At 53.4% G+C, this 27,507-nt stretch overlaps 8 protein-coding genes across 8 annotated transcripts; 5 read left to right on the forward strand and 3 right to left on the reverse strand.

Annotated features, from left to right (window-relative positions):
- Positions 1 to 521: 521 nt before the first annotated feature.
- Positions 522 to 3,998, reverse strand: ACET3X_005008 (uncharacterized protein). Its single transcript, XM_069451166.1, has 2 exons — positions 3,759 to 3,998; positions 522 to 3,702 (listed from the first exon to the last, which is right to left on the reverse strand). The coding sequence occupies exon 2, from the start codon at positions 3,300 to 3,302 to the stop codon at positions 972 to 974; it is 2,331 nt and encodes a 776-aa protein (XP_069307052.1). The 5' UTR covers positions 3,303 to 3,702; positions 3,759 to 3,998; the 3' UTR covers positions 522 to 971.
- Positions 3,999 to 6,471: 2,473 nt separating this feature from the next.
- ACET3X_005009 (uncharacterized protein) lies at positions 6,472 to 10,930 on the reverse strand (the record flags this gene model as incomplete). The annotated part of the gene is made up of 10 exons (XM_069451167.1): positions 6,472 to 7,661; positions 7,721 to 7,944; positions 8,655 to 8,900; positions 8,963 to 9,238; positions 9,294 to 9,606; positions 9,689 to 9,768; positions 9,819 to 9,991; positions 10,139 to 10,323; positions 10,373 to 10,508; positions 10,568 to 10,930. 10 exons carry the CDS (start codon positions 10,928 to 10,930, stop codon positions 6,472 to 6,474), a joined length of 3,186 nt encoding a protein of 1,061 aa, XP_069307053.1.
- A 1,718-nt stretch (positions 10,931 to 12,648) lies between these two features.
- Positions 12,649 to 14,934, forward strand: ACET3X_005010 (uncharacterized protein; the record flags this gene model as incomplete). Its single annotated transcript, XM_069451168.1, has 2 exons — positions 12,649 to 12,887; positions 12,939 to 14,934. The coding sequence occupies exon 2, from the start codon at positions 13,165 to 13,167 to the stop codon at positions 14,932 to 14,934; it is 1,770 nt and encodes a 589-aa protein (XP_069307054.1). The 5' UTR covers positions 12,649 to 12,887; positions 12,939 to 13,164.
- Positions 14,935 to 15,079: 145 nt separating this feature from the next.
- ACET3X_005011 (uncharacterized protein) lies at positions 15,080 to 15,877 on the forward strand (the record flags this gene model as incomplete). Its single annotated transcript, XM_069451169.1, has 1 exon — positions 15,080 to 15,877. The coding sequence occupies one exon, from the start codon at positions 15,080 to 15,082 to the stop codon at positions 15,875 to 15,877; it is 798 nt and encodes a 265-aa protein (XP_069307055.1).
- Positions 15,878 to 15,974: 97 nt separating this feature from the next.
- ACET3X_005012 (uncharacterized protein) lies at positions 15,975 to 17,296 on the reverse strand (the record flags this gene model as incomplete). The annotated part of the gene is made up of 3 exons (XM_069451170.1): positions 15,975 to 16,393; positions 16,823 to 17,088; positions 17,184 to 17,296. The coding sequence occupies 3 exons, from the start codon at positions 17,294 to 17,296 to the stop codon at positions 15,975 to 15,977; spliced, it is 798 nt and encodes a 265-aa protein (XP_069307056.1).
- A 213-nt stretch (positions 17,297 to 17,509) lies between these two features.
- On the forward strand, positions 17,510 to 18,499 carry ACET3X_005013 (uncharacterized protein). The gene is made up of 2 exons (XM_069451171.1): positions 17,510 to 17,747; positions 17,799 to 18,499. Exons 1-2 carry the CDS (start codon positions 17,529 to 17,531, stop codon positions 18,438 to 18,440), a joined length of 861 nt encoding a protein of 286 aa, XP_069307057.1. The 5' UTR covers positions 17,510 to 17,528; the 3' UTR covers positions 18,441 to 18,499.
- Positions 18,500 to 18,837: 338 nt separating this feature from the next.
- Positions 18,838 to 22,008, forward strand: ACET3X_005014 (uncharacterized protein). The gene is made up of 3 exons (XM_069451173.1): positions 18,838 to 19,400; positions 19,449 to 19,813; positions 19,860 to 22,008. The coding sequence occupies exons 1-3, from the start codon at positions 19,259 to 19,261 to the stop codon at positions 21,729 to 21,731; spliced, it is 2,379 nt and encodes a 792-aa protein (XP_069307058.1). The 5' UTR covers positions 18,838 to 19,258; the 3' UTR covers positions 21,732 to 22,008.
- Positions 22,009 to 25,118: 3,110 nt separating this feature from the next.
- Positions 25,119 to 27,432, forward strand: ACET3X_005015 (uncharacterized protein; the record flags this gene model as incomplete). The annotated part of the gene is made up of 4 exons (XM_069451174.1): positions 25,119 to 25,168; positions 25,222 to 25,971; positions 26,025 to 26,478; positions 26,731 to 27,432. 4 exons carry the CDS (start codon positions 25,119 to 25,121, stop codon positions 27,430 to 27,432), a joined length of 1,956 nt encoding a protein of 651 aa, XP_069307059.1.
- Positions 27,433 to 27,507: the final 75 nt, after the last annotated feature.

Genomic DNA, 27,507 nt, shown 5'->3' on the forward strand with positions numbered 1-27,507 from the left:
ACATGCCGTCCCTCGTGAGGTGCGATATCCTTGGAACTGTTGAACACGCGCGGCCTCTAGCAGCTGCCAGCCCAATCTAGTAAGGCGGCATGCGACCCACTGCACTTCCTTGATGTCACCCAAGCGCGCTTCTTGATTCTTGAAGACGCCATAGTCGCAAACATCATCGTTACTGCACTCTTGCCATGGGCGCATGCACACTCGAGTTTCCAACTCTTCCAGCTGGCGTATCTGGGGCAACGGAAACTCAACCAAACCCGCCGTTAGTTGCCATTGAAGCTTCTGCAATTGTGGGCCGTCCCTGGTTGTCGTACCCGTGGCTAGTGAGTTCAGCATAGTGCGATGCAGTTCTGCACTTCACAATTGCCGTGGTGGAGTATTACATCATTAAACAACGTCGCATGAAGCACAGGTGGATCTCGCAATAGCTTCATGTCGATTTTCAAGTCCATCTGTTTTCTCTCCGCAGATCGAAAGCGTGCAATAGATCGAGCACGGTAGACGAAAGATGGAATGTCATTGTTTGCAAGTCCACATACAACTCAAAAACAGAATATTACATCCTGTATGGTAGATTCAGGCTAACCCGCCAACTCCCTGTAGGCGCTCGACCCGCTGTAGGGGGAGGCCATCAATGCTAAACGTTACTCCTAGATGCAGTAAGACAAAAGAGACACTAAAAGATATACAAGCACAACGGCAAAGCAAAGGCCAAAACAAAAGGTCAAGGTAAACTACTTGGCAAAAATATGGATAAAAGGCTATGTACATGAGAAGCCTGAAGAAGAATCGGGATAAAAGGTATGTGAGAGAAAACAAAGGCTGAAGAAGTGAATGGTGGGTGCTTGCTCAGCCAAGCTTGACCCAGTGAACATGTGGGACCAGCGACCAACAAGTCCTACAACATGTTGCAGGAGCATGTAAAGTGCCGATAGATACGGCGGCGCCGGTCCTCACATACATACTGTCGCTTATGCAGACAGCACATGCATGTCTTCGTCCGCCTCTGGGCAGATCTGGAATGGTTGGAAGGCCGTCGTCTTGCCTTTGTGAGCGTGTACCGCTAATCCCATCTCACGCATGCGCTCTGCACCACGTCCGGGAGCGGGGCGCTTCTCTTTGGCGCCTTTGCGGTGTTGCTTACGGTACAGCTTCTCCTTGCGTCGTTGCCTCTTCTTTTCGAGCCCGACCTTGATGTCAATGGCACGGCGAATAGGCCTATCCGACGCATCAGCGTCCTCGTCATCCTCAAGATCGAATGGATTTCTCATAGTGATGGGGGTTCGAGGGACTGAAGCTGAGACTGTAGGGGCAGGACGCTCGGCAATACCAGCAAAGCGTATTGACATGTCACTGCGCTGCCGTGTGGTTACAGGATTGACGGAACCGCGACGTGTAGGTGGTGGTGACCTGAGACGCATGGGAGGCGGAGGAGAATGCAGCCGCTTGGGAGAGTTTCCAAAAAGCTTGCGTGGTGGTGGTGAGCGATGCACAGCACGCTTTGCTGGCGGAGGCGATCGCAAGCGCTTTGGTGACGGTAGGGGGGAGCGCTTCTTGGAGATGTGTTGGCGCCCCCGTCCGTCAATATTAACAGGGTCCATACGACCATGAATCATAAGATGGTCAGACTCGGACACCTTCTCGTTCTCAGACACCTCGTCCTCGTCATCGTCAGGAAGCTCGGGGTCCGACGTTGGGAATGTGGGATCGATGTCCTGGGGAGTAGGCTTGTGCTTGGCTGCGCGCCGGCGTTCGAGTGTCGACATGTACGCAGCTTCAGCAGGCCTATCCTCATCAAGCGTACCACAAACAAAGTCGGTGCTGTCAGGCAGCTCAGGGCTGGGCACACGGATGTTGACCGGCTTGGACTTTCTGCGCTTGGAAGGCTTGTCCATGATCTTGAGGCCTTCGCGGCTTTCCAAAGATCCAATCGACGATTCTGACACTGTCCGGTGAGTCTTCAAGCGAAGATGCTCCAGATGCTCCACAGATGTCGCTGCGGTAGACGCTCCAGGTGCCCACCAGTCATAGTCAGACCCGGCATCGTCCTCGTCGTCTGAGACGGCAAATCCATTCTCATCATCAGTCTGGAAACCCTCATCAGTAGCGTCGCTATAGGCATCGCTGCCGTCTGCATCCTCGTCAAGCAGATCATCATCATCGTCATCCATTTCAACATTGTCCCCATCTTCGTCCTCGTCCTCTTCTTCTTCATCAATTGCCTCTTCTTCCGCGACCTCCTCGCCTAGCTTGCGCAGGTTGTTCTCGATCTTGAGCGTATCCTGGACCGTAAGTCGGTTTCGGTGGCAGGTGACTTCTTGAGTCCATTCTTCGACCTCCTCTTCCGAGCTAGCAAACTCGTGGAAGCGGTATGCTTCGCAGCGGGCGAGGTCGGAGTTGGAGCTCAAACGACGAGTTCGGTCGACAGGGCGTACTTTTCGGACGCTGACGGGAGAATTGTTGCGGACCGTAGAGTCAGAGTCCCGATGCACCTTGGTGGTTGGCTTTGGAGACGAAGGAATATGACGTGGTGGGGGTGCGGGGCTGGCCATACGCCTGGGCTTGGAAGATGCCTCTGTGGATGGCTTGGATGAACATGCGAACTTGATGGTGCAGACGCGCTTAGGGACTTCTTCGGCTTGCATTGCGGGTGCAGGCGCGGGCTTTGCAGGCGCCTCAGCTGGCTTCTTATCCTCTTTTGGGCCGCATGCGAACATGATGCACCTCTTTCTTCCTAGGACGGCCTCGACGCTCTGCTCGGTGCTCTGAGGCGCCCTGTTTGGTACCGGAGTGACGTTCTCATCGTCATGTGAGACGACGGTTACTGGTAGCTCAAACGGTTTCTTGTTGAACGTGGGCAACATGCTGTGGAACGCTCCCGAGGGGAGCGGTGGGCTTGGCGTGCAGGGCCGCGTGCCCGAGCTTGTGAAGCCGCCGTCGCTTGTGAGATCAGCTGTACCGCTGTTGTTGCTCCATGTCGAGGCGCACGACATGCCACGGACTGGGCTCGCATCGGAGTGTTCCTCGACGGGGGAGCTCGTGTTGGAGCCCGACTTGAGTGCCGAAGTGAGAAGTGATTCTTTGCGATCGAAGAGAGGTTTCGACTTGGTGAAGGATGTTGTCGAGGAATGCTGAAGGGCCAAGGGTGCAGGGCGCTGCGCGCGAGGTTCAGGGGGCTCGTCGAGGTCGCCCACAACCTCGTCGTCGGCCATCGTAAGGGGTGGTGAGATATTGGACATGTTTTGCGGTGTGTCTGTTCGCAACGCGCCCTGTCTACCAATGTAATCCTGCTCGTTCGCCATGTGTTCTGCAGTCGGCTAAGTATAGATAGCGGAACGTGCGCAGAGTGGGTGCGAAGCAGTGGGACTGATGCAATTGTTGAATAGGGCAATGATGTTCGCAGAGCGATGCGGCAATAGTCGAGTTGTACAGGCGTGATGGCAAAATTGAAGTCGTCCGGGCGATTTCTTTTTTTGCACAAGGCACCTGCCGCGGCGTTCCTGGAGCCGAGTTAGACCAGGAGGTGTGTTGTGTCGATCGTTGGAATGTCTCGGTATTGGAGTCGGTGCTGGCGTATTACTGCTTGGCTGTATCGATGGTTGTGTGCGAGGGTGGGGCCCCGAGGGAGGCGAAGTGTTATAATATGGACAGCAACATGACGGACAAATGTGAAATTGAACCGTAAATGGAACTAGAGGTGGGCTTGAAGACGTGTCAGAAGTGACAAGCGTCGGGCAGTGTCGAGTGGGAAGGGGTACCTGGTGAAGGTGAGGGAAAGTTACCCACTGCAACGTGTGGCGACGGGCCGTAGGCTAGGAATGAGCCCGTTGACAAGTGGTGGCTAGCGGATGTATAGATCGACGACCGAGTCTGCTGTCAGGCGACGCTGCGCAGGAAATGCTGCAACAGTAGTGTGGCGCGGCAGGTGGGACTGGACTGGTGGGAGAGAGGATGGAGAGAGAGAGCGAGGAATTTGATATGCGCTCTGGCGGCTCGGCACCATTTGGTTTGCGGAACCAGGAAACAGTGGGTAATCGGCTTTTTAATTCGTGCCCACGGACACCAGGCACAAGACAGCCAATACCACGCTTGGCCTTTGTCGATTGCGCAGCGCGCCCAAGCATGCACCTGCTCCCGTGCGCTCCTATCCAATTCACGCTGCCGCACACCGGCGGTACGAGCGTGGCCCGCCAGTATTGACAATCTCTGCTCAGTCAACGACTACTCATCACAACGACGCTTTGTTTGTTGGTCGGCGTGATTGCTTTGTCGGTGCCGAGATGCATGTCATAATCGCCCGCGACTAGAATACACCAGAATCCGGTTTCAGTCTCCGCAGGGCCCTCGCTGCTGGACAGTTCCAGCACAGCCGATGCAAGACGCAATCGTGTTGCGCACATGCTTGGTTCCGCACGCTTCGGAACAGGGACCCTGATCAACGCCAAGGACGACGTCTCCACGGCCACTTCCCCCTTCGAAGCGCTCTATCCCGCCGACAACGCCACGCTAGCGACGCTGGTGCCCATGCCTGACACCTTCTTTCGACCATCCGTCCGGTGCGCGCACACATGCTGCTGCAAGCAACACGGCCACATGCACGCCGCTGTATCCATCTCAGCTCAGCTCACCTTCGCTCAAATGCCTCACTTCTCGACACATCTCCAGAGCTCCATCCAGAGCTCCACTTGCAGCTTCATCTCGTTCCCTCAACCCTTCACCGCTACTTGACCGCTTCTCGTACTTTGCGCCTCACCTCCTACTTCTAGCATGGTGGACGCGTCTACGCTGTAGTTTATCATCTGACTGTCTATGGGGCGACGCCATTCAAGCCTTCAAAACAACGGGATACCGGTTCCAACCACCGTGCCCTGCTTCAGTCTGCAAGATGCTGCTCGTGCGTGCAGTGCCCAGCAATAGGGTTCATCAAGCCTGGGGTTTCGTTCGCTGATAGCGAGCATCTTCGCCTACACCATCTCGCCAGCAAGCGCCTCAGCCGGCTTAGGTCAAGCTTGTTCCAATGCCGGCCTTGTGCACGCGGGGAATCAGGCAAACCCCAACGCTAGAATGCTCTCCAGACCCTCCAAGGCGAGTCTTCACGCAATATCAAGTACCGACTACCCCCACGCGCGCTTTCCGCGCCAGTGCTCAAGTTTTGCGTCTTCTGTACGTGTATTGCACACTTGTCAAGTACTCGTCCACGTTGCCGACTCTAGGCATTACCCGGCACCCGGCACGGCTTGCTACTTGCGGTCAGGCCTAACATTGCGGATTGCAGTCTTCTTCTGAGATAATCCTTGTCTTACCACAATGACGTAGTTCTCGAAGCCGATAACCGCTCTGTATATGCGCGTGATATCCAGCACTTGATACGCACCCCTCATCGGCCTACAGCGTCGTAAACACTTATCGTTGCTTTCGGTCCCCGCGTTTCAAAGTGGACCTGGGATGCTATCAAGGTTCCCCTCACTTGCTAATTGACTCGGCAGTGGAGCAGTACTTACGCCATACTTGCCTGGATGGCTGTCTTGAAACTTGCCAAACGCTAGAGGCTGAGGCGTGTCGCGACGCACTTACAAACGTACTCGAGTACGCCTTCTGCAAGGGCCGTTTGGTAAGCTAACGTCCGGTCAAGCGCGAATAACCGTTATAGTAACCATAGGCGACGCAACGGTGTAAACAGCTCATCTCTACTCGATCACGCTCCTACACCCGCGCGCAAAAAGCTGTCTTTCACATGTCTACTCTTTTTTTTTCTACTCATCTGACATCACCCGACATCTCCTACCACACTTCTGGTACAGCCCTGTCCAACACTCCCATCTCTGCACACCACTTCAATCTTACAGTCAGCACGATAATGTTCCGCCATCTAAGCCAAGCGCGCCTAAACAATACACAACCTTTCCGCACTTCAGCCAAGCCCTAGGTATGAACAGTCATCTCCAGTCATCTGCACGTTTCATAGATGCGGATCATTTGCAAGTAATACCGAAAGCCAAGATATACGCTGGGGGATACATAATCTGGGGGACTGGTATCAGATTACGGGGTTGAGGAAGACGTGGAGTAGGTACTGTAATCTCCGACAACCAAGATGGAGCTTGTTGCATTCGACTGGCTTCCATGAGCAACCTTCCGGCACTGCTCGGAAGTGGCGCGTTGGTAATGAAGTAGATGATCCTGGGGCCGTGAGACTTGAAGATTCTACTACATTCATGTACCTCCTTTTCCGAGAAAGCCACATCGCACGAATCGCCTAGGCATCTTATGCTCTAGATATGCTTCGTAGATTCCAAATCCAAACAACTCTCACTGTTGGAGAACGGTACATCACTTTTCGTCACTCCGTAAGACTTGTAGTATGCGAGAATGGTCATCTCGAAAAGCTGCATCTGCCATTCAAACGCTCATCAAGCACTCCAGCAGGGCCAAGCACTTGCAGTAGGCTTGTTACACACACACCCTTCAAAACTACTCATTCGAATTGGCCATGCTCAACGGCCTCGACTCTTGTATCCAGTTCCCTAATTGTGTCCTCTCCACTTGCAACTCCTTCCTCCAATTTTCCTTGACAAAATCCAATGTCCTCGCAAACACCAGTTCTCTCTCGTTGCGCTCATGTTGAGGCACAAACGTATCTGGAAACTGTGTCCAGCCGTGTCTGCAGCCGGGCGCGTGCCAAACTTCCATGCCGCCGTTCTTTGTGCTAGGCACGTTGGAAGATCCAGCTTGCCCGCCCTGGTGTCCATCCCAGTCGCCCTCCCGTCCGTCGCCAAAGCGTACAGGACCATTCCAATCGTTGTTGTTCATCTTGTCCACCCATACGTCGCTTTGCACTGCTAAGCTATCCTTTTCGGGCAAGACGAGGAAGATGGCAGCATTTTTCTGAATGTGTTCAGGATCGTTCAACCCGGGGCTCGCTCGTGGATGCGGCCGCAGCCTGCGCGGGAGATAGGTTGGGCCCATAATTGAAAACAACCCTGGTGCTTTCGGCTTCTGCTTGTGGTGATCGTCAGGTCTCAACGCATTGGGCAGAGGCTTCATAGGACGCTCGTGTGGCAGTAGTCGTGCGTCTAGCGAAGGGTAGAACAACAGAAGTGGCAGCATGCGGGGCTGTGCTTGGGGTGGAGGTAAGAGAGATGGCCACGATTCGAAAGGATCGTCCAGTATTGTGGCCCTGCGGTTTTCAGGCAATCTGGGTGACATGGTGTCGGCATGTGCAGGATCATTGGTGCGCGAGTGAGGCCCTATTGTAGGCGACATCCCAAGCTCGGGACAAGGCGGTACTGATATAGCCATGTTCAAAGCAATGTTTCCTCCTGCTGAGAAGCCCGAGATGGCAAGGCGTGTAGGATCGACAGTGATGGCCTCGCAATGCTCGAGGTGTTGGGCAGCAGGTTTCTTCTTGTTTTCCAGCGCATCCGACCGTATTATGGAGTAGTAGCGCTGGATTTCCTCCCTAAGGACCTTGCCGGCCTTCGAAACTCCACTTGTATCGAGTATTGCTGATAGAACGTCTTCGGCGTCGTGGATGGCCGCAGGGAACTGATGAAAAGGCCCTATGCGATACGACACGCTGATGACGACAGCTCCGAGCTCGCGAGACATCATTGAGGCGTACGGTGCTTGCTCCAACGGCGATCCCATTATGAAGCCTCCGCCTGGTTCCGTTAGCCTTGAGCGTCCCCAATATTATGCGCCTCGCATCCGGGCTTCATACCATGGAAGTCCAGCACCACAGGCACACGCCACTCCCCAGTCTCTTTCCTGTCCTGATCGCCATTGCCCTCGAGATCGACCGGTTTGGGCGGCACAAAAACGTAGATGTAGATGAGGTTGCCCCTCCGACTTGGTAGGGATACGAGAAATGGATGCGGCCCCTTAGGCGACGTGATGTGTAGGATGGAGAGGGGAACAAATCGCGGAATCTGCACCAGTGCAGTGCTGCGACGCAGTCAGTGCATATGCCATGTATTATTCGTGGTATACCATACCGCCATTGGATGTTAAAGGGAAGGCGGAAGAAATAGGCAATCGAATGCCAATAGCTGCTCATCGTTACGACGACATGGAGGTAGCTAGAGCTGTAACGTTCATGGTGCGAAGGACTCGTCGTATGCGGCTGCGTCACGCATTGAGTGCTGAGCGAGCAACGTGCATGGGCGCAATCAAGGTTACTAAGGGGGACGTGGACTGTGTGCCCAGCTGGAAGGCACGGAAGCCATGGGCGCGTGTGACGTCAGATGCTGTTCGCGTCCTGGCCAGGAATTGTTGATCGTGTTTCGTCCGGTCCTGGCTGGGCCAAAGCTTAAATGAGCGAAGCATCGCACCGACAACGCGTCTCTACTTGGACAAACTCATACCAGTTGCAGATCACGTTAGCGTCAAGCCTGTCATCCGAAGGCATCCAGATATTCTGTCACATAATAATCGAGTCGCGCAAACACGGAAGATGACACATAAAACACATCACAAGGCGTCGAAGAGCACTCAGGTACCATACATACTGTGATATTCAGTATATTTAGAGTAGCTGACCATGATCACCATGCCACATAGTGGCGGAGACAAGGGGCGCAAGCCGCATGAAGCAGGCTAGCTCTCACGTAGTTTTGAGCGACAAAAGAAGACGCAGACAGACCAGAGCTGTCTACCAAGCTGCAACCTTGTCGTCGGCATCAGCAGAAAAGCCACCACCACCACCAAAGCCACTATCATCGCCGCCGCCGCCGCTGCCGCCGAAGCCACCAGCATTGGCGTCAAAACCGCCAGCGTCGCCGCCAAAGCCGCCACCGAGACCGTCGTCTGACTCGTCGTCGGTACCGTCATGCCAGTCGATGGCATTAGGATCGTCAGGCATGTACTGCTGGAGGAATTCTGGGATCTCTTGCTTAGACTCGCTGCAGAGGTGGAGATAAGAAGTCAGTGTGTGTCTCATGCATTTCAATCAATCACGACTTACCAGAGAATCTTGCATAGATCTGGAGCAAGGTCTTCGTTGCGGTCGTTGTAGAAAGACGTCGCCTTGCCCTCGTTACCGATGCGCGCAGTACGACCAATGCGGTGGATGTACTCGGTGATGCCGTCGTGCATGGTAGAGGGAAGGTCGTAGTTGATGACATGCTTGACGTTGGCGACATCGAGACCACGAGCAGTGACACCGGTAGCAACCATGATGGGGCAGCGGCCAGTACGGAAGGAACGAAGAGCATCCTCACGCTCGCGCTGAGTACGGTCCCTGATACGAAGTCAGTATATGTCTCACATCGAGATCGTACAGAACCACTGCTTACGAATGAATGGAGGTGACAGGCAAGCCCTTGTTGTACAGGAAGTCATCGACCATGTCGCACTTGACCTTTGAGTTGGTGAAGACCAGAGTGCGCTGGGGTGCGCCACTGAAGATCAAATCGAACAAGGCCTGGTTCTTGGCGCTCTCCTCGGTGAAGATGATCTGCTGCGTGATGTTCTGATGGGTACTGCCAACCCTGCCGACCTTGATACGGACACAATCCTCATCCATGTACTCTTTCGCCAATCGACGAGCAGACTTGGGGAAGGTAGCAGAGAACATGAGGTAAGTGTGGTCAGCATCCGAGTTCTGGTCTAGAGGAATTGTTAGCAGATGACAGAGAAGACGAGCCTGATAGCAGGCTCTGAAGGTGAATGTTGGCAGGGGCTAACATACCGGAGCCCTGGAATAGCTTCTCCATGGCCTCTTCCCATCCCGTTGACAGCAGCTCATCAGCCTCATCGATGACCGTGAACCTTTTACGGTGGTCAGTAGTGCAGCCATGTCGCGAGCTTGTTTGACTTACTTGAGGCGGCGGAACGAGAGCAGATTGACATTCTGCATGAAGTCCATGAGCCGACCCGGTGTGGCGACGAGGACATCACAACCCATCTCGAGCTGCTCGCGCTGGTTCTTGGTAGGCGCACCACCATAGATGACACAGGGACGCAGCATGGTACGGTAACACAATCGACGCGCCTAAAGTTTGGGTGTATGCAGTCAGTATATGTCTCATTTGCAAAGTCCATCCCAATGGTGCACGCTGTGTCTTGCTCTATACTTTGTACATGCAAAGCACAGCGGATTCCATAGGGGTACTTGGTAGTGCTAGGGAATCTATCTCACCTCGTCGAAGATCTGGCAGGCGAGCTCGCGAGTAGGGCAGACAACCAGGACGAGCGGCTCAGCGCGGACCTTGTCAGTCAATGGGTTATACCGAACTGGATTTGGACGCGGAGCAGCCAGATGGCGGGCCTTGCCCATAAGCTTGGACAGAATCGGAACGAGAAAGGCAGCAGTCTTGCCAGAACCTAAGCAGTGTTAGTTGAAAGAAACGCGAATAGATCCGAGGCGACTTGCCGGTTTGAGCAACAGCAACAACGTCGTGCCCGGACAAGATGGCGGGGATGCAATAGGCCTGGATCGGAGTTGGGGCGCGGTACTGGCACAGCTTGACGTTCTCGAGCATGACAGGGTGAAGACCAGCGTCCTCGAACTAGAGACATTAGCAAAAAGATCTGCGACTATATACAAGTCAATGCTTGCGTTACTTACATTGCGGACAGGGCTAATCTTGGTAGGGCCTTCGAGGGTTATGTCGAACGAGAGCGCCTTGATGGCACCACCGGCACGCTGGAGATACTGGTCGGCGAACAGCATCTTCTCCAACTCGGGGTTGGGCTCGCCAACGTCACCGTAGACATCGTCAAACATGTAGACGGCGGCATCGGACAGCCAGACGGCGGTGTCGCGGGTCTCATCCTCAGCGGGAGTGCCACCGACGACGGTCGCGTACTGAAATGGGACAGGATTATTCCATCCAGCATCTTGAGCACGCGCGAGATCCGTAGCCTGCTGCTCCTTGCGGGCGGCAGCGGGGTCGTTCGCAGTTGTTGCAGGCGGTCCTGCGTCAGACATGGTGTAGATGAGAGAATGTAGAGCGTGCAGCTATTGCTTGAGCGAGGTTACTGACTGCAGCGTGGATGAGGTTGGGTGAGCGGGGCAAGTGAGTTGAAGGTCACGGGAGAAAAGCCTTTGTTGTTTATGTAGACAGAAGGAGCAAGAGCAGTGCGCAGTAGCGTCCCTTAGCGCGCCTTCCTGAGAGAGATACTGGTGCCTGACGACAACGACGGCAATAAGCGAGCAGCCAGAAGCTTCCCTGGCTCAGGTGAACGAGGAAAGCGTCAACGTGAGTGTGTGCGGGTATCCCACATGTGTCAATGGATATGTGAGCTGATGTCGAGGTGCCACAAGGAGGTGCGGTGAGCAGCTGTAACATGTACGGCACGATGTGAGAAGAAGACGTGGCCGACCAATGTGATCTCCCTCTCTGGTGTCTGAACTGTACATGTACGAAGAAGGTTCTTTTACTAGTGTATGCCCTCAAAACTGAAGCCAACCCAGAGCTTCATACTCTTACTACACACTCTGAACGTATAATACTACCTAGGTACGTATCCCTTCAGAGCTGAGTATAGTTAGGGTACAATTTAGAGGAACGAGTTCCTTCGTAGCCACAACACAAGACGATAGGCGGTGAAGCACCGCTCGAGACCATGGACCCAAGTAAGGAGACCAATGAGGAAGATGAGAAGGAGGAGGACGGAGAACCTCTGGTAGGTTTGCAAATGATAAGAGAGTTCATGTTGAGATGATGACTGCCAGCGCCGTCGAATCATTGTAGTGACCGGTCATCAGGTGTTAATCTTGCTGGACACGAGAGTGTAAAGTTGCTTTTTCGGTCCCCTGGGAGGCCTACTGTGTCTCGATAATCATTGGGTTTGAGCTTTGGGAAACGGTTGATTGTATGGCTTTGGTTTTGGTTCGCTGGGCTGGGTTCAATCTTGCTGGACAGCAGTATGTATTTTCTGGAACGAACTCTTGCAACAACCAAGGCACTTCGTAGAGATGACAATTAAGACGTGACTCAACATTGATTGAAGGAAACATTAAGATTAGAACGGCGGCACATACATAATTTATAAATGAACTCACAAATTGGGTCCGTTGCCATATGCTTCAGACACTCTGAAAACGAGGGGGTTCCTCAGCGCCCATCGTCTACCTGTCCATCATATAGGACCGATACGCAGTTCTCACTCCTTATGCGAGGGCGCGATATGTGGGGGTTCGGGGCTGTCTGCGAAAGGAATCAATCGGCTGTGCCTTGTCTAACAACACACAGTGTTCTCGGTTGCGCGTAGGCATTGCGGTCGTAAATACCATCCTTCTGCGGTCGTGGGAGTAGCGATCAAGGGGCTGTGGAAGCTGCGGGGAAGCCTGGCGGTAGCACCTTCCTCCATGCGTCGCAGAGCGTGCACTGGCATAGACAGCGACGGCCAAACGCCGCGCAGTGGTTGCAATCTTCCAAGTTGTGTGCAAAACTACATTGGGTGGATGCCGTTTGAAAATCGGGCCGATGGGCTTACCCGACTACACATCACTCAATACATCTTGTATTTCCCCATTGACCATGCTAGAGGTAACTCCTTCCCAATGTTGCGGTCAAAGCCACCAGAGATTGGTGGCTTGTTCCAGTTAGCGAGTGGCCCGGCAGGGTCTACCTACGTCATCAGTCATTAATTCCTGGCGTTGTCCACGCGACAACCCGCGCATCTCGCGCATCTTGGTTATCTCACATGCACACCCCTCATGCACACGCCTGCATGTTGTCTTGAGGCTCATCTCCTCTTTACACAACATGCACCCAGGCTTATTTCTGTCAACTCTTCTATCTAAGACACCACTGTTTGACTGATCATGAACGATCCCGGCCTTGATGAGCCAGCCACGGAGGCAGCGCAAGATGTCAACAACAGAGTACACGACGAGGACGATCAAGCTGAGCAGGAAGAGAGAGAATATCTCGATCCAAGTTATGTTCCCCATTTTCCCGGCTCTGCCTCACGTATGCTGATAGACTCAGTCAATGGTGGTTTGCGTCCACCGCGAGCCCTCTTATAGCAGGAACGTTCGGACCTATCGCCAACGGATTTTCGATTTGTGCGCTGGTTGAAAAATGGAGAGTGTATATTCCTCCCGGAAGCGACGAGGCACATGGCTCGAAGATCACGGATCCGAAATGGCTCATCGCGGTCAACTCAGTCTCTCTTGTCTTCGCTCTGAGCGCGAACATCAGTCTGCTCCTCAACATGTCAAGGAGACTGACTTTCGAGATTGCGCAGCCTATAACCATCATCGGCTTCTATCTGGCTGGCTTCCTCCTGATGGCGCTTGTGGCTGTCGCTTCATCATCCGTGTTTCGCATCCAGCCCATGGAAGAGCATGCCCTGAGCCAAGCATTCTACTACGCTATCATAGCTGCGGGCATATACTTCATCATCGCCTCCCTGATGGCCTTTACTGCCTTCGGGGCGTACAAGGGACATTACGCCAGAGACTTCCGACTGACGGCTAGTCAAAGAACGCTGATGCTGCAGACTATTGCTTTCATGGTGTACCTGCTTGTCGGCGCCTTGATCTTCTCATACGTAGAAAACTGGATGTTCCTAGACGCCGTGTTCTGGGCCAACTTTACCCTCCTCACGATTGGATTTGGTGGAGAATTTGTGCCTAAAACACACACTGGACGCTCACTCTTGATCCCTTATGCAATAGGTGGCTTAGTAACAGTTGGCTTGGTTATTGGTTCCATTCGATCCCTCATCCTGGAACACGGGAAACAAAAAATGGCCGCTCGATTCATGGAAGTCAAGAGACAAAAGGTCCTAGAGTCGATCGACGGTCATACACATACCATACGCATCTCAATCTTTGAAAAGGTCAACTTCTCTTCGAAAGGCTTGACGGAAGCTCAAAGACGAGAACAAGAGTTTCGTATAATGCGGCGCGTCCAAACTTTGTCCGAACGGAAGAGGAGGTATACTGCATTGGCTCTGTCAACCACTGCCGCACTTCTGTTATGGTTCCTGGGCGCTTTGGTTTTCATGTACTCGGAAAAGCCTCAGGGGTTCAGCTATTTCGTGGCGCTATACTACGCCTACGTTTCTCTCCTCACAATTGGTTACGGAGACTATGTCGTTCAAAGCAATGCTGGAAAGGCCTTTATGGTGTTTTGGAGTTTACTCGCAGTTCCGACACTGACGATTCTCATTTCCAACATGGGTGACACGGTTATTAAGGCTTTCAAAGACTTTACCATCTGGCTGGGTTCACTCACAGTCTTACCAGATGAAGAAGGACTGAGCGCCGCACTCAAAGTCGGATGGAGAAGGCTGAAATCCGGCAAGACCGGTGAAGAGGAAACAGCGGGCTATTACGAAGGTCCTGCCGGACCAAATGAACAACGCACCAACGACCGGTTAGCAGCATACCTTGAAGAAGAGGAACTTGAAAAAGCACAGGAGGCCGGCGAGCATGGAGACTACCTCGAGCGCGATATCCGATTTTATCATTTTGTTCTCGCAAAGGAGGTTCGGAAACTGATGAAGGACGTTGAGAGTTCGCCGTCAAAACAGTACGAGTACCATGAGTGGCGGTACTACTTGCGTTTGATCGGCCAAGACGAAGACGACGCCTCCAAACATCGACAACCCAAAGCCAACACTCGACACGACGACGGTGAGGCCCCTGATATTGGCTCTGCGGATGATGGAAAGAAAATGGCATGGAGCTGGCTCGGCATTCGTAGCCCGCTTATGGGCAACCAATCTGAGCCTCAGTGGTTGTTGCAACGATTAGCCATGAAACTGGAGTCGGAGATGCGCAAGATGAGCTCACCTGACGAAGAGGTGAGGAAGGCCAAGCCGCCGATCTCTATGGCAGAGTTGAGGAAGAGAAAAGGCAGTGGAAAGACGTCGGAAGATGCGCATACGTTGCAGGTGGATATCGAGGCTACGGCGGTCAATCGACGTGCGGAGAAGCAAGGTCGATGGTGTGAAGGGGCGAGGTCGATGCATTAATTGTGAAGCGTACGTTATGGCGTTTGCATGTATCGATTGTGGAGGCTACACATATATTTACTAATACCTCATGGCTATCTGTTTCGCAAAGAAACCTATTCTCATTCTAGGACCACAGAGCACCGACAATAACTCAGCCCCTACCATGTCGTTGGTAGCCACTTCGCTACCGACTTTGTGGCTTGCGCCTCCTCCAGGCTTTGTTGCCTTTTCACATGATTACAAGATCGAACCTGCATCTATCGCTATCAGTACCATTCTTGCTAGCCTTGTCTTTGTCCTTTTCGCAGTCATGTTTAGCAAGAAGAACAGAGGCAATTTCCTTGACGACACCAGTGAGCACATTGAACAAGCGGACAGGAAACTTATGATTGGCGGGCCACTGGGAGACGTACTGAGAAGGAACAATGCGACAGACCGCCAGCCCACCCCAAGACTATGGTCAGGATTTTCCAGTTCCAATTCGGATATTGTTAGGAGAGATCCTGAAATCGAAGGTGGAGAAGCAGCAGCAGCAGCAAATAGAAGAACCCTCGAACTTGCCGACACACCAGCTCGTGCACCAATCTTCCACATTACCGCACCACATTACCCAAACGTTGAGCTTGAGGTCCGTTCGCATTCACCCGTACTAAGCCCTGAACCGCCTACTCGAGATGTTCGCCTACCACCACGCCGAATGCCCCAGCGTGGTAACTACAACGGCAGTGGTAACAGGAACAATGCGCTCCTACAGCCACTTTCTGTACATACTGCCCCTCGCCATCCGCGCTCCGACTTCGGTGACGATAGCACGGTCGTGGGCGACAAAGCAGAAGTCGAGACTATGCGTAGCGATCTGAGCTTTCCGGATACCGAATTCGATAGTGCGTCCTATGATGAGAGGCGATGGAAGCCAATGGACAACAAGGCTGTCGGTTTGCTAGGCAGGCACTGGGAGTAATTTGGGAGGGTACGAGGACATCGGTTGGCATTAGAATTAGAGGTATCAGTATTGTATCAAATCAATGTGTCATCCAAGCTCCTGCCCGCTCAAATTCTTACTTCAGCCGTCCAAAATCAGCCTTGAGCTCGACATCTCCCTCTTCATCCAAGACCTTGCCTCGGTCCCACTCCCTCGCCTGGCCCTTCCTTGTCCATATCACGTCCTCCTCGTTCTGTGTATCTCCCCTTTCCCACTTTCTCACCTGCGCGTCTGTGAACCCCGCAGCCTTGAGCCGATCAGCGCCTTGTTGCTGCCAGCGGGCACGGTCGCGCAAAGCCTCTAGAGCATCACCCCAGTCGTCTTCCACGTCGGAGTTTACGCCAACGTCTGTGGAGGGGTCGTAGGTGGACGAGAAACGCGACTCGATGCCCATATTGTTTGATTTATAGGCACCGCGTCCTTTGGAGCGTACGGTAGGTTCGGGAGGTGGTGGGAGTGGGCCTACGATAGCTTCGAGGGGATCGGAGTCGGATGCTGGAGAGACGGATCGTTTGTGGGAACGTCGGTCGTCTTTATGCGAGTTGGAGGCAACGTGCTTCTGCTTCGGACTCCGAGAGCGAGTTGGGTCTTGATGCCTACTACGTTTCTCGTGCCTCTCGGAATGCCGTGACTGTGATGGTGAAGATGCTCTGGAATGCGACCTGTGCCTCCTGTGCTTGCGCTTGGTGTCGTCTCTCCTTGGAGGTCTCCAACGCTCTTGCTCTTCATTGTACTTGTCTTTGCGCGATTTGTCCCGAGGAGACCTCGATCGTCTGCGTTTCCGTCGGGAACGGTCTTCCTCTTCACTATCGTGTCTTCTCTTGTGTCGATGCCCATCTCTACTTCTGTCTCGATGCCGCCGACGGGGTGATGCATCCGTTGAATCATCCCAATCTCTATTTCCATGCTCTCTCCTATGCCTACTTTTAACTTCATCTCGATCTCGTCGTCTGCTCGGTATTGTGTCGTGGCCGTTGCCGTCGTTTGCTGCTGTGGCCAGCCGTTCTTTGAGGCCTCGGTCATTGTCCTTTTCGCAATCGCCCGCCTTTTTCCGGTCGCGATCCATCTTCCTAAGCCGGGCTCGTGACTCCTCAGCCTCTTTCGCAAGGAGTGCAGTATTGTGGCTATCCGTCTGGCGAATCAGGTGTTGCAAAAAGTTCTTGTTCGGTCTCGGCGCGCGAGAATTCATCCTGTGGACGTGAGCCTGGGAAACGCTGCAAATGAGGGCTTGTGTACTTTTATCGCGTATGCAACGGCATCGCGGGTACGGAAGCTTGAAACGCACCTCCTCGGATTGAAGGCATCGATGCCAACAAGCTCATATGTCTTTGTTGCCTTCTTGGCATCTTGCTTGAGTAGTTCTGCGACATATGCATCGTCGTCAATGTCCCGCGCCATGACCGGCGGTCGTTGTGTGTGTTGAGTGCGAGGGTTGTTGGGTGGAAGGGTTGCTGAAGTGTAGGCTTCGGAGAACCCTGGTCCGCTATGTGAAATCATTCCATGCCATGCGACGGGCCGAGCTAGCTGCATGCGGTAGTCGCCGCGGGGAACCCAGCCCTACGCGGGCAGTCGCGACTGTCCAAACAAACATTCAATCCTTCTGCAGTTCAACATACACACGCTGAGCAACATGGGGCCCAAACGAAAATCGGCACCGCCAACATCTGAATCAGTACTGGAACAGTTGCAGCATTCCAAGTCACTGAAGCTCCTGGCCATCGCAGAAACATTATCGCCAAAGGATCTCCCACAGGTTGAGAGGAAGCGCAATTCCGCAGCATCAGAGGACAGCGAACAAAACGGCGACACTCACCCGGCAGCCCTTGAAGCAGACCTGCTTCACTACAAAGTTTGTGATCTCGCGCCTCCACCAAGAACTTATGTCTGATCGAGGATGCAGGAACTCTTCAGCAAGCTACGCTTCAGCTATGTCGAACAGGTCACCAAAGAGAAGTTCCTGCGCAGCATAACGGAAAACCCACCCCGCTTAGTCGAGGCTCCAGAGAACGATGAGAAGGAGAGAGAGATATTGGGACTGAAGGCGGGGCTCAAGGAGCGCAAGTTGGAAGTAGCTGAGATCTTGAAGCAGCTCGAGGTTAAGGGAAAAGAGCTCGCGTTGCGCTATGAGGGCGTGCAACTGCGCACACAACAGCTTGAGTCACTTCCAGCCGAGATTGCCGGTCTCGAGGCGAAACTCGAGCAGTTGAAGAACGAGCAAACACCGGTATCAAAGAACCCTGAGTTGTCTCTGCCGCTTCCTGAAACTCAGCGAGTACTCAGCGAACGAGAAGCGGAACTTGCAGCCCTGAATGCGCAAATAGCAAGTCTGCAAGCTACCATCCCGAACCGGACCAGAGACTTGGAGAAGCTCGAGCGTGAGCTGAGACCACTAGAGACACAGAAACAGGGAACCGTGGCGGCAGCCAAAGAGGCCCGGAGACGGAAGGAAGAAGGCGGTGGGATCGGAGACGAGCTAGAGGAGAGAGGCAGATGGCTCCGAGCGTCTGAAAAGGCGCTAAGGGAAATGCTGGAGGTTGAATGATGACGTCTTGGGCGACGGGCGTGTATGTGATGTGTTTGTGCCGGCGTTGCGGACTCGAGATACCACTTGGAACAAATTTTTTTTCCCTTTGCACAGTCGCCTTCCTGATGCACCTGCGAACACGGGGTTGAACATGGCGACAAGGCTAAACGTCCTAGTGACGGTTCGCCTCACTGCCAACGCATCGCGGTTCAAGGGACGAGCGAGCGAATCGGCCTCGGAAACCAGAAATTCGCGTTGAAACATAATCTGGGCGGCTGGGGGCAGGGGTTTTGGAGCGTTGTGGTTGGCCAGCCCCAGCCACTCACCGCCAGAGACCTATCGATTACGTTGCCAGGCCATTCGACCCATAAACATAGGCGCAGGTGGATCCCTCGACGGGCTAGTTGAGCTGGCTACCGATTCCACCCTTTCATGACATCTGCAGCCGCATTGCTTTGGTCGACATTTCGCAACCTGCATCCCTCGGAAACCTCTTCGCCCGCACGACGTCGAACCGTACGGCGACAGGAGCTGACGTTCCCCCACCACCGTGAGCTGTCCACACGGACACGCTCTACACTGCAACACGACCTTGGCCCAGTCTGCGCCTAATTGCTCCAAAGCGCAAGGCCTCCGTTCGCTCCTCTTACGCCTGTCACGACGTTACGACTCTCTGTTTCCAGTTCATCGTTGCTTGCCTGCGTTGTTAGCGAGATTTCGGTTTTCTGTCGTTACCTCGTCCGTCAGCCTGGTGTGATTAACGACTTACGCATCTACCTTACGACTGTTTCTGAGCAAACTCGCCGTTCATCCGGAAACGAATCTTTGCCGCAACAATGTCTGGACTTTCGGATCCGGGCTCGAGTGCCTACGACTCAGCCACAATGCACGTCGGAGACGGAACATGGGATTCGCAGCGCAACACTTTCCTATTGCCCAACTTACAAGGCCCCAACTTTGAGACGATGCGATTGAATGGTAAGATGACACGCTCTTAGCAGGAGAATGCAGCCGCTGACTTTTTAGGCATGGGTAATCGCTTCCGCAGCATGACCGGCTACAAGGCTCTCATCACCGCCCATGGCGTGTTGGCTGCCATTGCTTTCCTGTTCGTGATACCGGCAGCTATCTTCATGGCTAGCTTTTACCATCGGAACCCGCGAACCGCGTTACGAGTCCACATCTGGTTGCAGGTGCTGGCGGTTCTTCTCTCGACTGCTGCCATTGTATGCAGCTTCCAGGCCGTTGGCCTTGAAAGATCCCTGACCAACCCGCATCACGGCATTGGTGTTGCGCTGTACACTCTTGTCATGGTGCAAGCTCTGGGTGGCTCTGTCATACACAGACTAGAAAAGGGCAAGGAACGGTTCAAGATTCCTCTCAAACTTATGGTATGCATATGATACGAGCCATCTCAACAACTACTAACGTGTTTAGATCCACCAATGGCTAGGTCGTACTATTGCGCTCCTTGGGATTGCCCAGGTTCCTCTGGGGCTGACCCTTTATGGATCACCACTAGCTTTGTTCATCCTTTTCGCCATATGGACATTCATCCTAGTGGTCCTCTACTTCGTCCTTTCGTACAGGACCCAACCAGAAATGGACTTTGATGATCGTAGCACCTACGTAACCGACATGACCTACAGTACCAGGAGAAGCCGGCGGACGAGTAGAGGACCTGGCGTTGGAAAGCTTGCAGCAGCCGGTGCAGCCGGTGCAGGTCTAGCCGCGTTGGGATCTCGACGATCTCGAAGCCGTACCCGCAGCCGACGTGGTGGTACAGTGATCAGCTCACGACCTGGCTCTCGGTCCAGGCGTGACTCCCGTTCTCGTGTCGCCGACTCTGAGTTCACCGAGTCCTACCTGAGCGACGAAAAATACGGCGGTGATCGCAACAAGGGTTCCACATGGAAAGAACGTCTTTTGGGGGCTGGCGCCGCGGTTGGAGGTATCTTCGCTATGAAGAAGCTCTTGAGTCGCAAGCCGAAGCATCCTCCGACAGAGACAGGGAGCGATTTCAGTTACAGCCGCCCAATTGAACCTTCCGAAGTCACCCAGACCGACCTTTCTAGGCTTGAAGAAGGAAGGGCGCCTGAGTCTCCGGCAAACCGTCGGGACAACTGGCGTCGGGACAACCCACAAGCATCGGCAATGTCTGGAAGTAACCTACGGAGTGGTCATCGTCCAGCTGGAAGTGTAACGTCGATCGACTCTTTCGATAGTCGGACCAGTCTCAGCGAAGAAACAGAGATGAGGCCTAGAGACCGATCGTACGGACTAAAGGAAGGAGTCGCTTCGCTTGGTGTGGTTGGTTTCCTGAAGCATTCTCTGAGCAGACGCAGTAAGAAGAAGGAAGACGAGCGTGTGGAAGAGATGAGGCAACAGGATGAAGAAGAAGAGCGTATCGCTCGCATGAACAGTCAACGTCGTAAGAAGTACACTGGCGATGGAGCGCCGAGGAGAGGCAACAGGCCGCCATCCACCATTCTGTCTGACAGCGATATGACCGGTATTACACCCTCAGTGGCACCACGTCCACCCCGACCTATGGACTCCACCGTCACGCCCAATCCTAGTCGCCCCCCTCGCGCCGGTGTCTATAGTGTCCTGTCCGACTCTGGATCCGAGGCCTATGACTCTCCTGGAGGCCGCCACCACAGCCGACGTCGCACCGGAGACAATACTGTGCTGCCCGCTGGTGCAGGCACGGTAACTTCTGTTGGATCGCCTTCCAAGAAGGAGCGCCGCGGTAGCCGAGACGACGTGGCATCTCCTCCTGTGTCTGTAAAAGTTAAAATGCATAATGACGGCCGGCATGTGACACTACGACGGCTGAACGAAGAAGAAGCCGCAGCAGAACGCGAGGCAAGGAGGAAGGACCGTCGAAAGAACCGCGCTGGCAGTGTCAGTTCACTGAGTGGCGTTGGAGGAGACCGCTGGCGCAGGACAGAAGCCATGGAGGCAGCACAGGCACAGGAGATGGCACAGCAATCTGGAGTACCTCCCCCACCAATGCCCATGCCTAGTTCGAGCACCTTACGCATGCCTGAGGCCAACCTTCCTCCTCCACCCCCAGGTCCACCACCAATGTTCGGTAACAACCAAAACCTGTCTCCGGACTATGGCAACATCCCACCTCCTCCACCAATCCCGGCGGCTGACACTGTCTTGAGCGGCAGTCCTATCTACAACAATGGCACAGAAACCGACCTTAGCAACTACGATTCCAATAGACGTAGGCGAAGAGCAGAGCGCGCGCAAGCTAAGCAAGCTAGATTAGGAGGAAGTCGCGTTGAGTTCTCATAATGACCGTGTAATGACGACGAGGAACAATGTATGAAAGAAAGGATGGTGTCGAGTTACATTTTTGCTGGCGTTCTGGGTATCGAATTTTGGCCTTCGGGCCTTTTGGTAGCTTCAGCGTTATGACCATTGCATGTTGCTGGTGATGGTTGGTAAATAGATTGAGCATAGCTTTTGTATACATGTATCCGTCTGCGCCTTGGCGTAGTAAATGTATCTATCTTTGATGATATCAGGCTGCAAGTTGGTGAATGTTTTTTTGACAAGTATTGTATGGCAAAGCGTCACTTGCAGCGGCTAAGATGATGCTCAATACATCAAACCACCCACGAAATTCGAATAGTCTTAAGATAGCTCATTGCAGGCAGGCAGTCATATCAGTAAGTCATGCCCTCTGTTCTCGTCTGGTCTGATCTTGTTCGTGTCGGTCAAAGTTTACTTGACGATAAAGGGGTTGTAAGCGATGACATGAGTAGGTATGTGTCAAGTTGGCTGTACTAATATTGATCAACGGCCTAGGTAAACTCTATCGCAGGGACTGAGCAAATACACTCCAAGTTGGAAGTTGCGATGACGCATTCGCCTTCCTGCATCCTTTCCATATCTCGACATCAGTTCATTTTCGCTGTCATGAGAAACACCTAGAATTCCGAGGGGGCTTTGAGCTTGACTGTAGTGACATGATGCCCAAGTTGATGCTTTTGATTCGAGTAAAAGTACTTTCTGGTTTAGAAATCTGCGAGAATTAGGGTACGTTTGGTGTATGTTGGTACGTCAGAGTTTTTATCCACAAACGAAGTTGGACCCTACAGTACCGTCCAAGGCGTCCTCTCGCAAGAACAATGATGTGTTGATAAATACATCATGATACTGAAAAGTGATACTGTTTGAGCCATCTAAGCAACTCATCGCACAGTCATTGCAGAGTCTGATGTTACCTAACACCCGGGTACCTTGGCTGGATATCTAGGTATCATCATGGCTACCATGGTTGAGCATGAAGACGACCACTTCCGGCGCAGCCGAGCGAGCTGTCCTCGTCTCTTGCTACCATACCACCAGAAATACGCGCACGCACTCAATCTCTTTGCATAAGAACCCTCACCCAGACACTTTGTAACTACCCAGGTATGGAAACTATCCAGGGTCCCCAATTCGATTTTGTGAGATAAAACCAACCAAGCTCGAACGTACAGAAAAGAAAAAGTCGATGTTGAGCAAGGTATTCAGCGTCCAAGTTGTAACTCGACCACTTTTCTCGGTTCGGCCAAGCAGAGTACCCAGGTAAGTAAGTACATGATCGCCTATGGACATGACAAGACTGACTTCGTGCGGCGACAGACGATCGTCCGGTGATCCAACTAAGACCTGCCGTTAACTATGATGCTTGTAAAGTACCGCTCTGATGCTACAACTAACAGATCATTTCAAGAGACGGCAGTCTGAGCTCAAGGCACTGACTCCCGAGCACTCCCAAGGTTCATCGTCAAACGCATGCGACAACAACATAACGGACATATTGCCGTATACAGTTCTTGATCTGCCGCCTCAAGATACATGAGTCAGCCAGCACGGGTGGACGGGCGGCCTGGAGGTGTCTCTTCAAGCCTTACTGGCGGTGCCTTCTTTATCAGGAGATGCCGTCCGACTGCCATTGCTACACGGCACGATGTTGCTATCGAAACTGCTTCAGTGTGGAAGGTATAGCTATACTTTGATGGAGCTACAATGCACGCTGCACGCTCCAGAACGCCACATTAATGCTAACGGGTGACGTTGCCTTGTGTCCTCCGCGGAGCCTATGTCAAGCATCACGAATCTTACCATTGGCGCTGCCGCTAGCGAAGCGTAGACGTGGGAGATACATAACTACCGCTCCCCGGATCTACGACAAGCCTCAACACTGTCGCTTATTCACACATTACCGAGACTACTCTCGCAGACTCCTAAAAATTCTCCCAGCTGGTTGTATTACTATCCTATGAGCAGTGACGTGTGGCGTACGCATGATACCGCTGGTAGCAAACCTACTTTTGGAGGCGGGTCCAGCCTCTCCCATTCGCGGTCTCGACGCCGTTGAACCAATTTTGGTCGCTGCCGGCAGCATCTCGGAACCTTGACTGTCTCGATCCGACGGTGGAGACCGCAAAAGGCCCTTTAGGACAGAGGATATAAGCCATGAGGGAGTCGCTACTGTCCCAGTACAAAGAACTCTGTGTTTGCTGTCCTGTACGGAGAAGCACAGTTGTCGACAACGCCTCATGGCGAATGCGGCATCCCGATGCAACCTCCACTCGCTACGCTTGCCAGGGGGTTTTTCTCGCGAACCTTTCCAACGAATCACCAGCTGCGCCTTCGCTGAAACTACCCATCGAATACGAAATCGGATCATGGCTACAGTATATCTTCGTCCAAACCAGGCGCATGCGGTCTGTTCTGCTTGTTGGGTGGCATGACGACGACTGCGGCAAGCACCGGTCCATACCGCCAATGAAGCGCACATGAAGACTCTGAAGATGGAGCAATTGTCGGCGCCATCGCCCCGTTTTCCTGCCATCCGTGGGACATGCCCAGTCAGTACCGAAATTCATGTTCGGGAAGCGGTCAGTCCGGAGTTGAGGCCATGAGTCCTGTCAGGTACAATATTCAGAGCCCAAGATTCCGCCATGGAGACCGCGTAGTGTCATGGATGGAGCCTTTTCAACCTTGTCGTGTCAAAATTGCCACAATCTGAGTGCACAGTTCCCTTTACATACTCGCGCGCGCGCATCAGCACTTGGAAAAATGATCACAAAAACCCTAGGACATCCATTACGGAATACCTGCCCATAACAGCCCAACGGGGGAATCTCGGCTAGTTACAGGTCACTCTAGCATGGCACTAACGAAGCTCCCGTCGCTCTGCAAGAACCGCCCGTGCCATCGCTGCAGCATGCCCAGCGGTCAGCCTAGGATGTTTCTCCAAGCAAGGTCCAGCCCACCAGACCGCCTAAGCCCCATGGCTTGCGACCGTGTGGTAGGCGTTTGACCGGCGTCCGACGCGCTGCCCTGCAGACTCTTTCCCCAGCCGTGGAACCAGGGACGCAGGCCGCTTCTCCATGTTGCATCATTGGACTCGCGAGCTATCAGCCCCATGTCGACTGGCGCAGTGATGCTAACTAGTTGAGTCTAATATGCACTTTGGACGCTTGGGCTTCTCAGTCGTCCAGGTTAACCAGGTGCGAATGAGCATTCATTCAAGCACAATGACACAAGGAACCTTCGATGATATCTCCCCGGGTGTAGGCGCAACATGTCTGTTGTACTAATAGGAACCAGCGGATCCGCTCGGCGACTGCATTCCTCATCAAGTAGATGACGAGACGTTCCCACACTAGCTTGCACTCCATCATGGCTTCCACTCCTACCACGACTGCTCCGGTCAAGCGAGCCTGCGATAGGTACGTATCGTCGGTACACACTCACATGCCACACCACTCACTCCATCTCGTAGCTGTCACCGAAGAAAGGTCAAGTGCATTGGTGAAGGCACGGCCCCTTGCAAGAACTGCGTCTCTGCTGGCCTTGCATGCACATACAATGCCATCCCACAGAAAAAAGGACCTAAAGGCAGCCGCGCCAAAGTCTTGTCTGAACTTCGCGAAACTCAACGAAATGCCCAACTTGCTGCCGGCTTCCCAACCGATCTTGGATTCGATGGCCGGACACTATCCTCGACATTTGCTCGCACACCGGGCCTCATGCCCCCCGCTCTCGTCGAGAGTTGCATAGAATACTTCTTCGCTCATGTCTACCCCTCAGAGCCCGTCTTGCATCGCCAAAGAGCGCAAGAAGCCGCCGTCGGCATGGACCGCTCGACAGAGGCATACTGCATGGTGGTTGCACTATGCGCCTACGTCATGATTCAGGCCAACCACAAACCGCCCGTCAGCGTACTACCACGACCAGAAATGGCCCACATGTCAAACGTCGGCATCGGCCATATCCTGCTGGAAGAGTCGGTTCGCGTGCGACAAGGCTACGACTACCGCGAGAATCCTACCCACTACAGCGTGCTCACATCATGGTTCTACAGTGGCTGCTACTTTGGACTGGCGCGGGAGAACACAGCATGGACATACCTCCGGGACGCCACTACACAAGCGCAACTACTTGGTATGCATGACGAGGAGACGTATAAACATGACCCTCTCGACATATCACGCAAACGGGTTCTGTACTGGTTGCTCTTCATAGCCGAAAGGTACATCTACACATTGAGATGCTGTCTCCGTGCGCCCGACTAACAGCTTGCAGGACGTATGCGCTACACAAACACCGCCCAATTTCCTTACATGCAACTATCCACCCACCTTCGCTAGACGAGGTTCCTTCTGATCGACCCATTGCTGTTGGACTGGAGCTTATGATCAACATGTTCAAGATCATCGACGACACATTCATCAACGTCTGGAACCGAGTGCACAACACACATGCCAGCGCTGCATGGATTACGCAAATCCAAACCCAACTGTCAGAGGCCGTCCCCGCATATTTCGAGTGCACAGAGGTCCAAGAAGTCCAAATCCGCATCACACAACAATGGCTGCGATCACAGGCATGGCAACTATGTGTTGCCCAGGGCCTCGTGAGCAGCGTGTCGAACGATATCCCCCTCACATTCAAATACCCCATCGAAATTGCCAGGGATCTCCTCACTATTTCGCACCAATTTTCCCAACAAGCCATGGAAATGCATGGCGTAGGACTGGTAAGCAGATGCTCTCCTTCTTTTTTTTTGGCTTGTCAGCCCCAAAGCTGGAGATTGTCTCCGTTGGAGCCCCTCCATCTCTCAGTGGAATGATCCCTGTTGTATTTCGATCGCACTAGCGCCGCACTAGGCAACGTCTATCTCTGACGTCCATGCCCTGACTAGCCAAACTGGCTGGTCCGTCCTTCCACCTACACCCCTGCCACGTTTTGCCCTATCTGTCATGCCAAACGTTAGCTAACAGTGCTGCAGATCGAGAAGCTATTCGACATTGCTTGCTGCCTGGCCGATGTCGTTGCATGCACAACCTTTTCGCCTGATGCATTTGCTTTGGGCCCTCGCGACTATGTGTCGCGTTTCCTTACCCTCATATCGACCCTCCGTAGCGGACAGACTCGATACCTTCCGCTTCTCCTCGCAAAGCTTTCCGAAGTCCTACCCAACCTTCCGCTTCCCCGGTCACTGAACCTCCCCCAGACGGTTCCCGCAGGCACACTCGGCCTTAATGCCACTGGCTCGGGGACACTTCCCTCTAATGTCGCCGACGAGTATTCGGCAAATCCCAACGCAACGTCGCCCTCGTATCCTTCAAATGATCTGATTCGTCGACTCGCCGCCCAGACCGGAGCCCAACTCCCCTTCAATACATCCCAGCATTCCATGGTGAATGTACCTACTTCGCACGTGGGCGACATGTCCCTGTACGACTCCTCACACAGCACATCGCATTCGCATTCATCTAGCTCAGCACCCAGGAGCACTTCTACGACACCCGGTCCCTACGAGACTCCTATGTCACAACGGGGGTCGCAAATCGTAGGTCACCCGAGCATGCAACTCCCCACGTCGCACGGGCACATGCAGAGCCACCACATGGGCGTTAATGCTACAGCATACGACCCACGTTTTTCTATTCAAAGTTACCCGGTCGACCCCATGATGTACAAGCAATAGAATCCGGGCGTGAAGAGCAGGGATATCAACAACGGCGTAGGGAATTTCCTGGTCCTGACAGCGGACCACTTTAGA

Source organism: Alternaria dauci, chromosome 4, assembly GCF_042100115.1.
Source record: "Alternaria dauci strain A2016 chromosome 4, whole genome shotgun sequence".
Lineage (NCBI taxonomy): Eukaryota > Fungi > Ascomycota > Dothideomycetes > Pleosporales > Pleosporaceae > Alternaria > Alternaria dauci.

Excerpts from the sequence above, each read along its gene's own strand:
- ACET3X_005014 (XM_069451173.1), top strand. The coding sequence starts at position 19,259 with ATGTCTGGACTTTCGGATCCGGGCTCGAGTGCCTACGACTCAGCCACA. Across the intron at positions 19,401-19,448 it reads TGAGACGATGCGATTGAATG|GCATGGGTAATCGCTTCCGC; the intron begins GTAAGATGACAC and ends CTGACTTTTTAG. Across the intron at positions 19,814-19,859 it reads AGATTCCTCTCAAACTTATG|ATCCACCAATGGCTAGGTCG; the intron begins GTATGCATATGA and ends TAACGTGTTTAG.
- ACET3X_005008 (XM_069451166.1), bottom strand. The coding sequence starts at position 3,302 with ATGGCGAACGAGCAGGATTACATTGGTAGACAGGGCGCGTTGCGAACA.
- ACET3X_005013 (XM_069451171.1), top strand. The coding sequence starts at position 17,529 with ATGGGGCCCAAACGAAAATCGGCACCGCCAACATCTGAATCAGTACTG. Across the intron at positions 17,748-17,798 it reads CAGACCTGCTTCACTACAAA|GAACTCTTCAGCAAGCTACG; the intron begins GTTTGTGATCTC and ends TCGAGGATGCAG.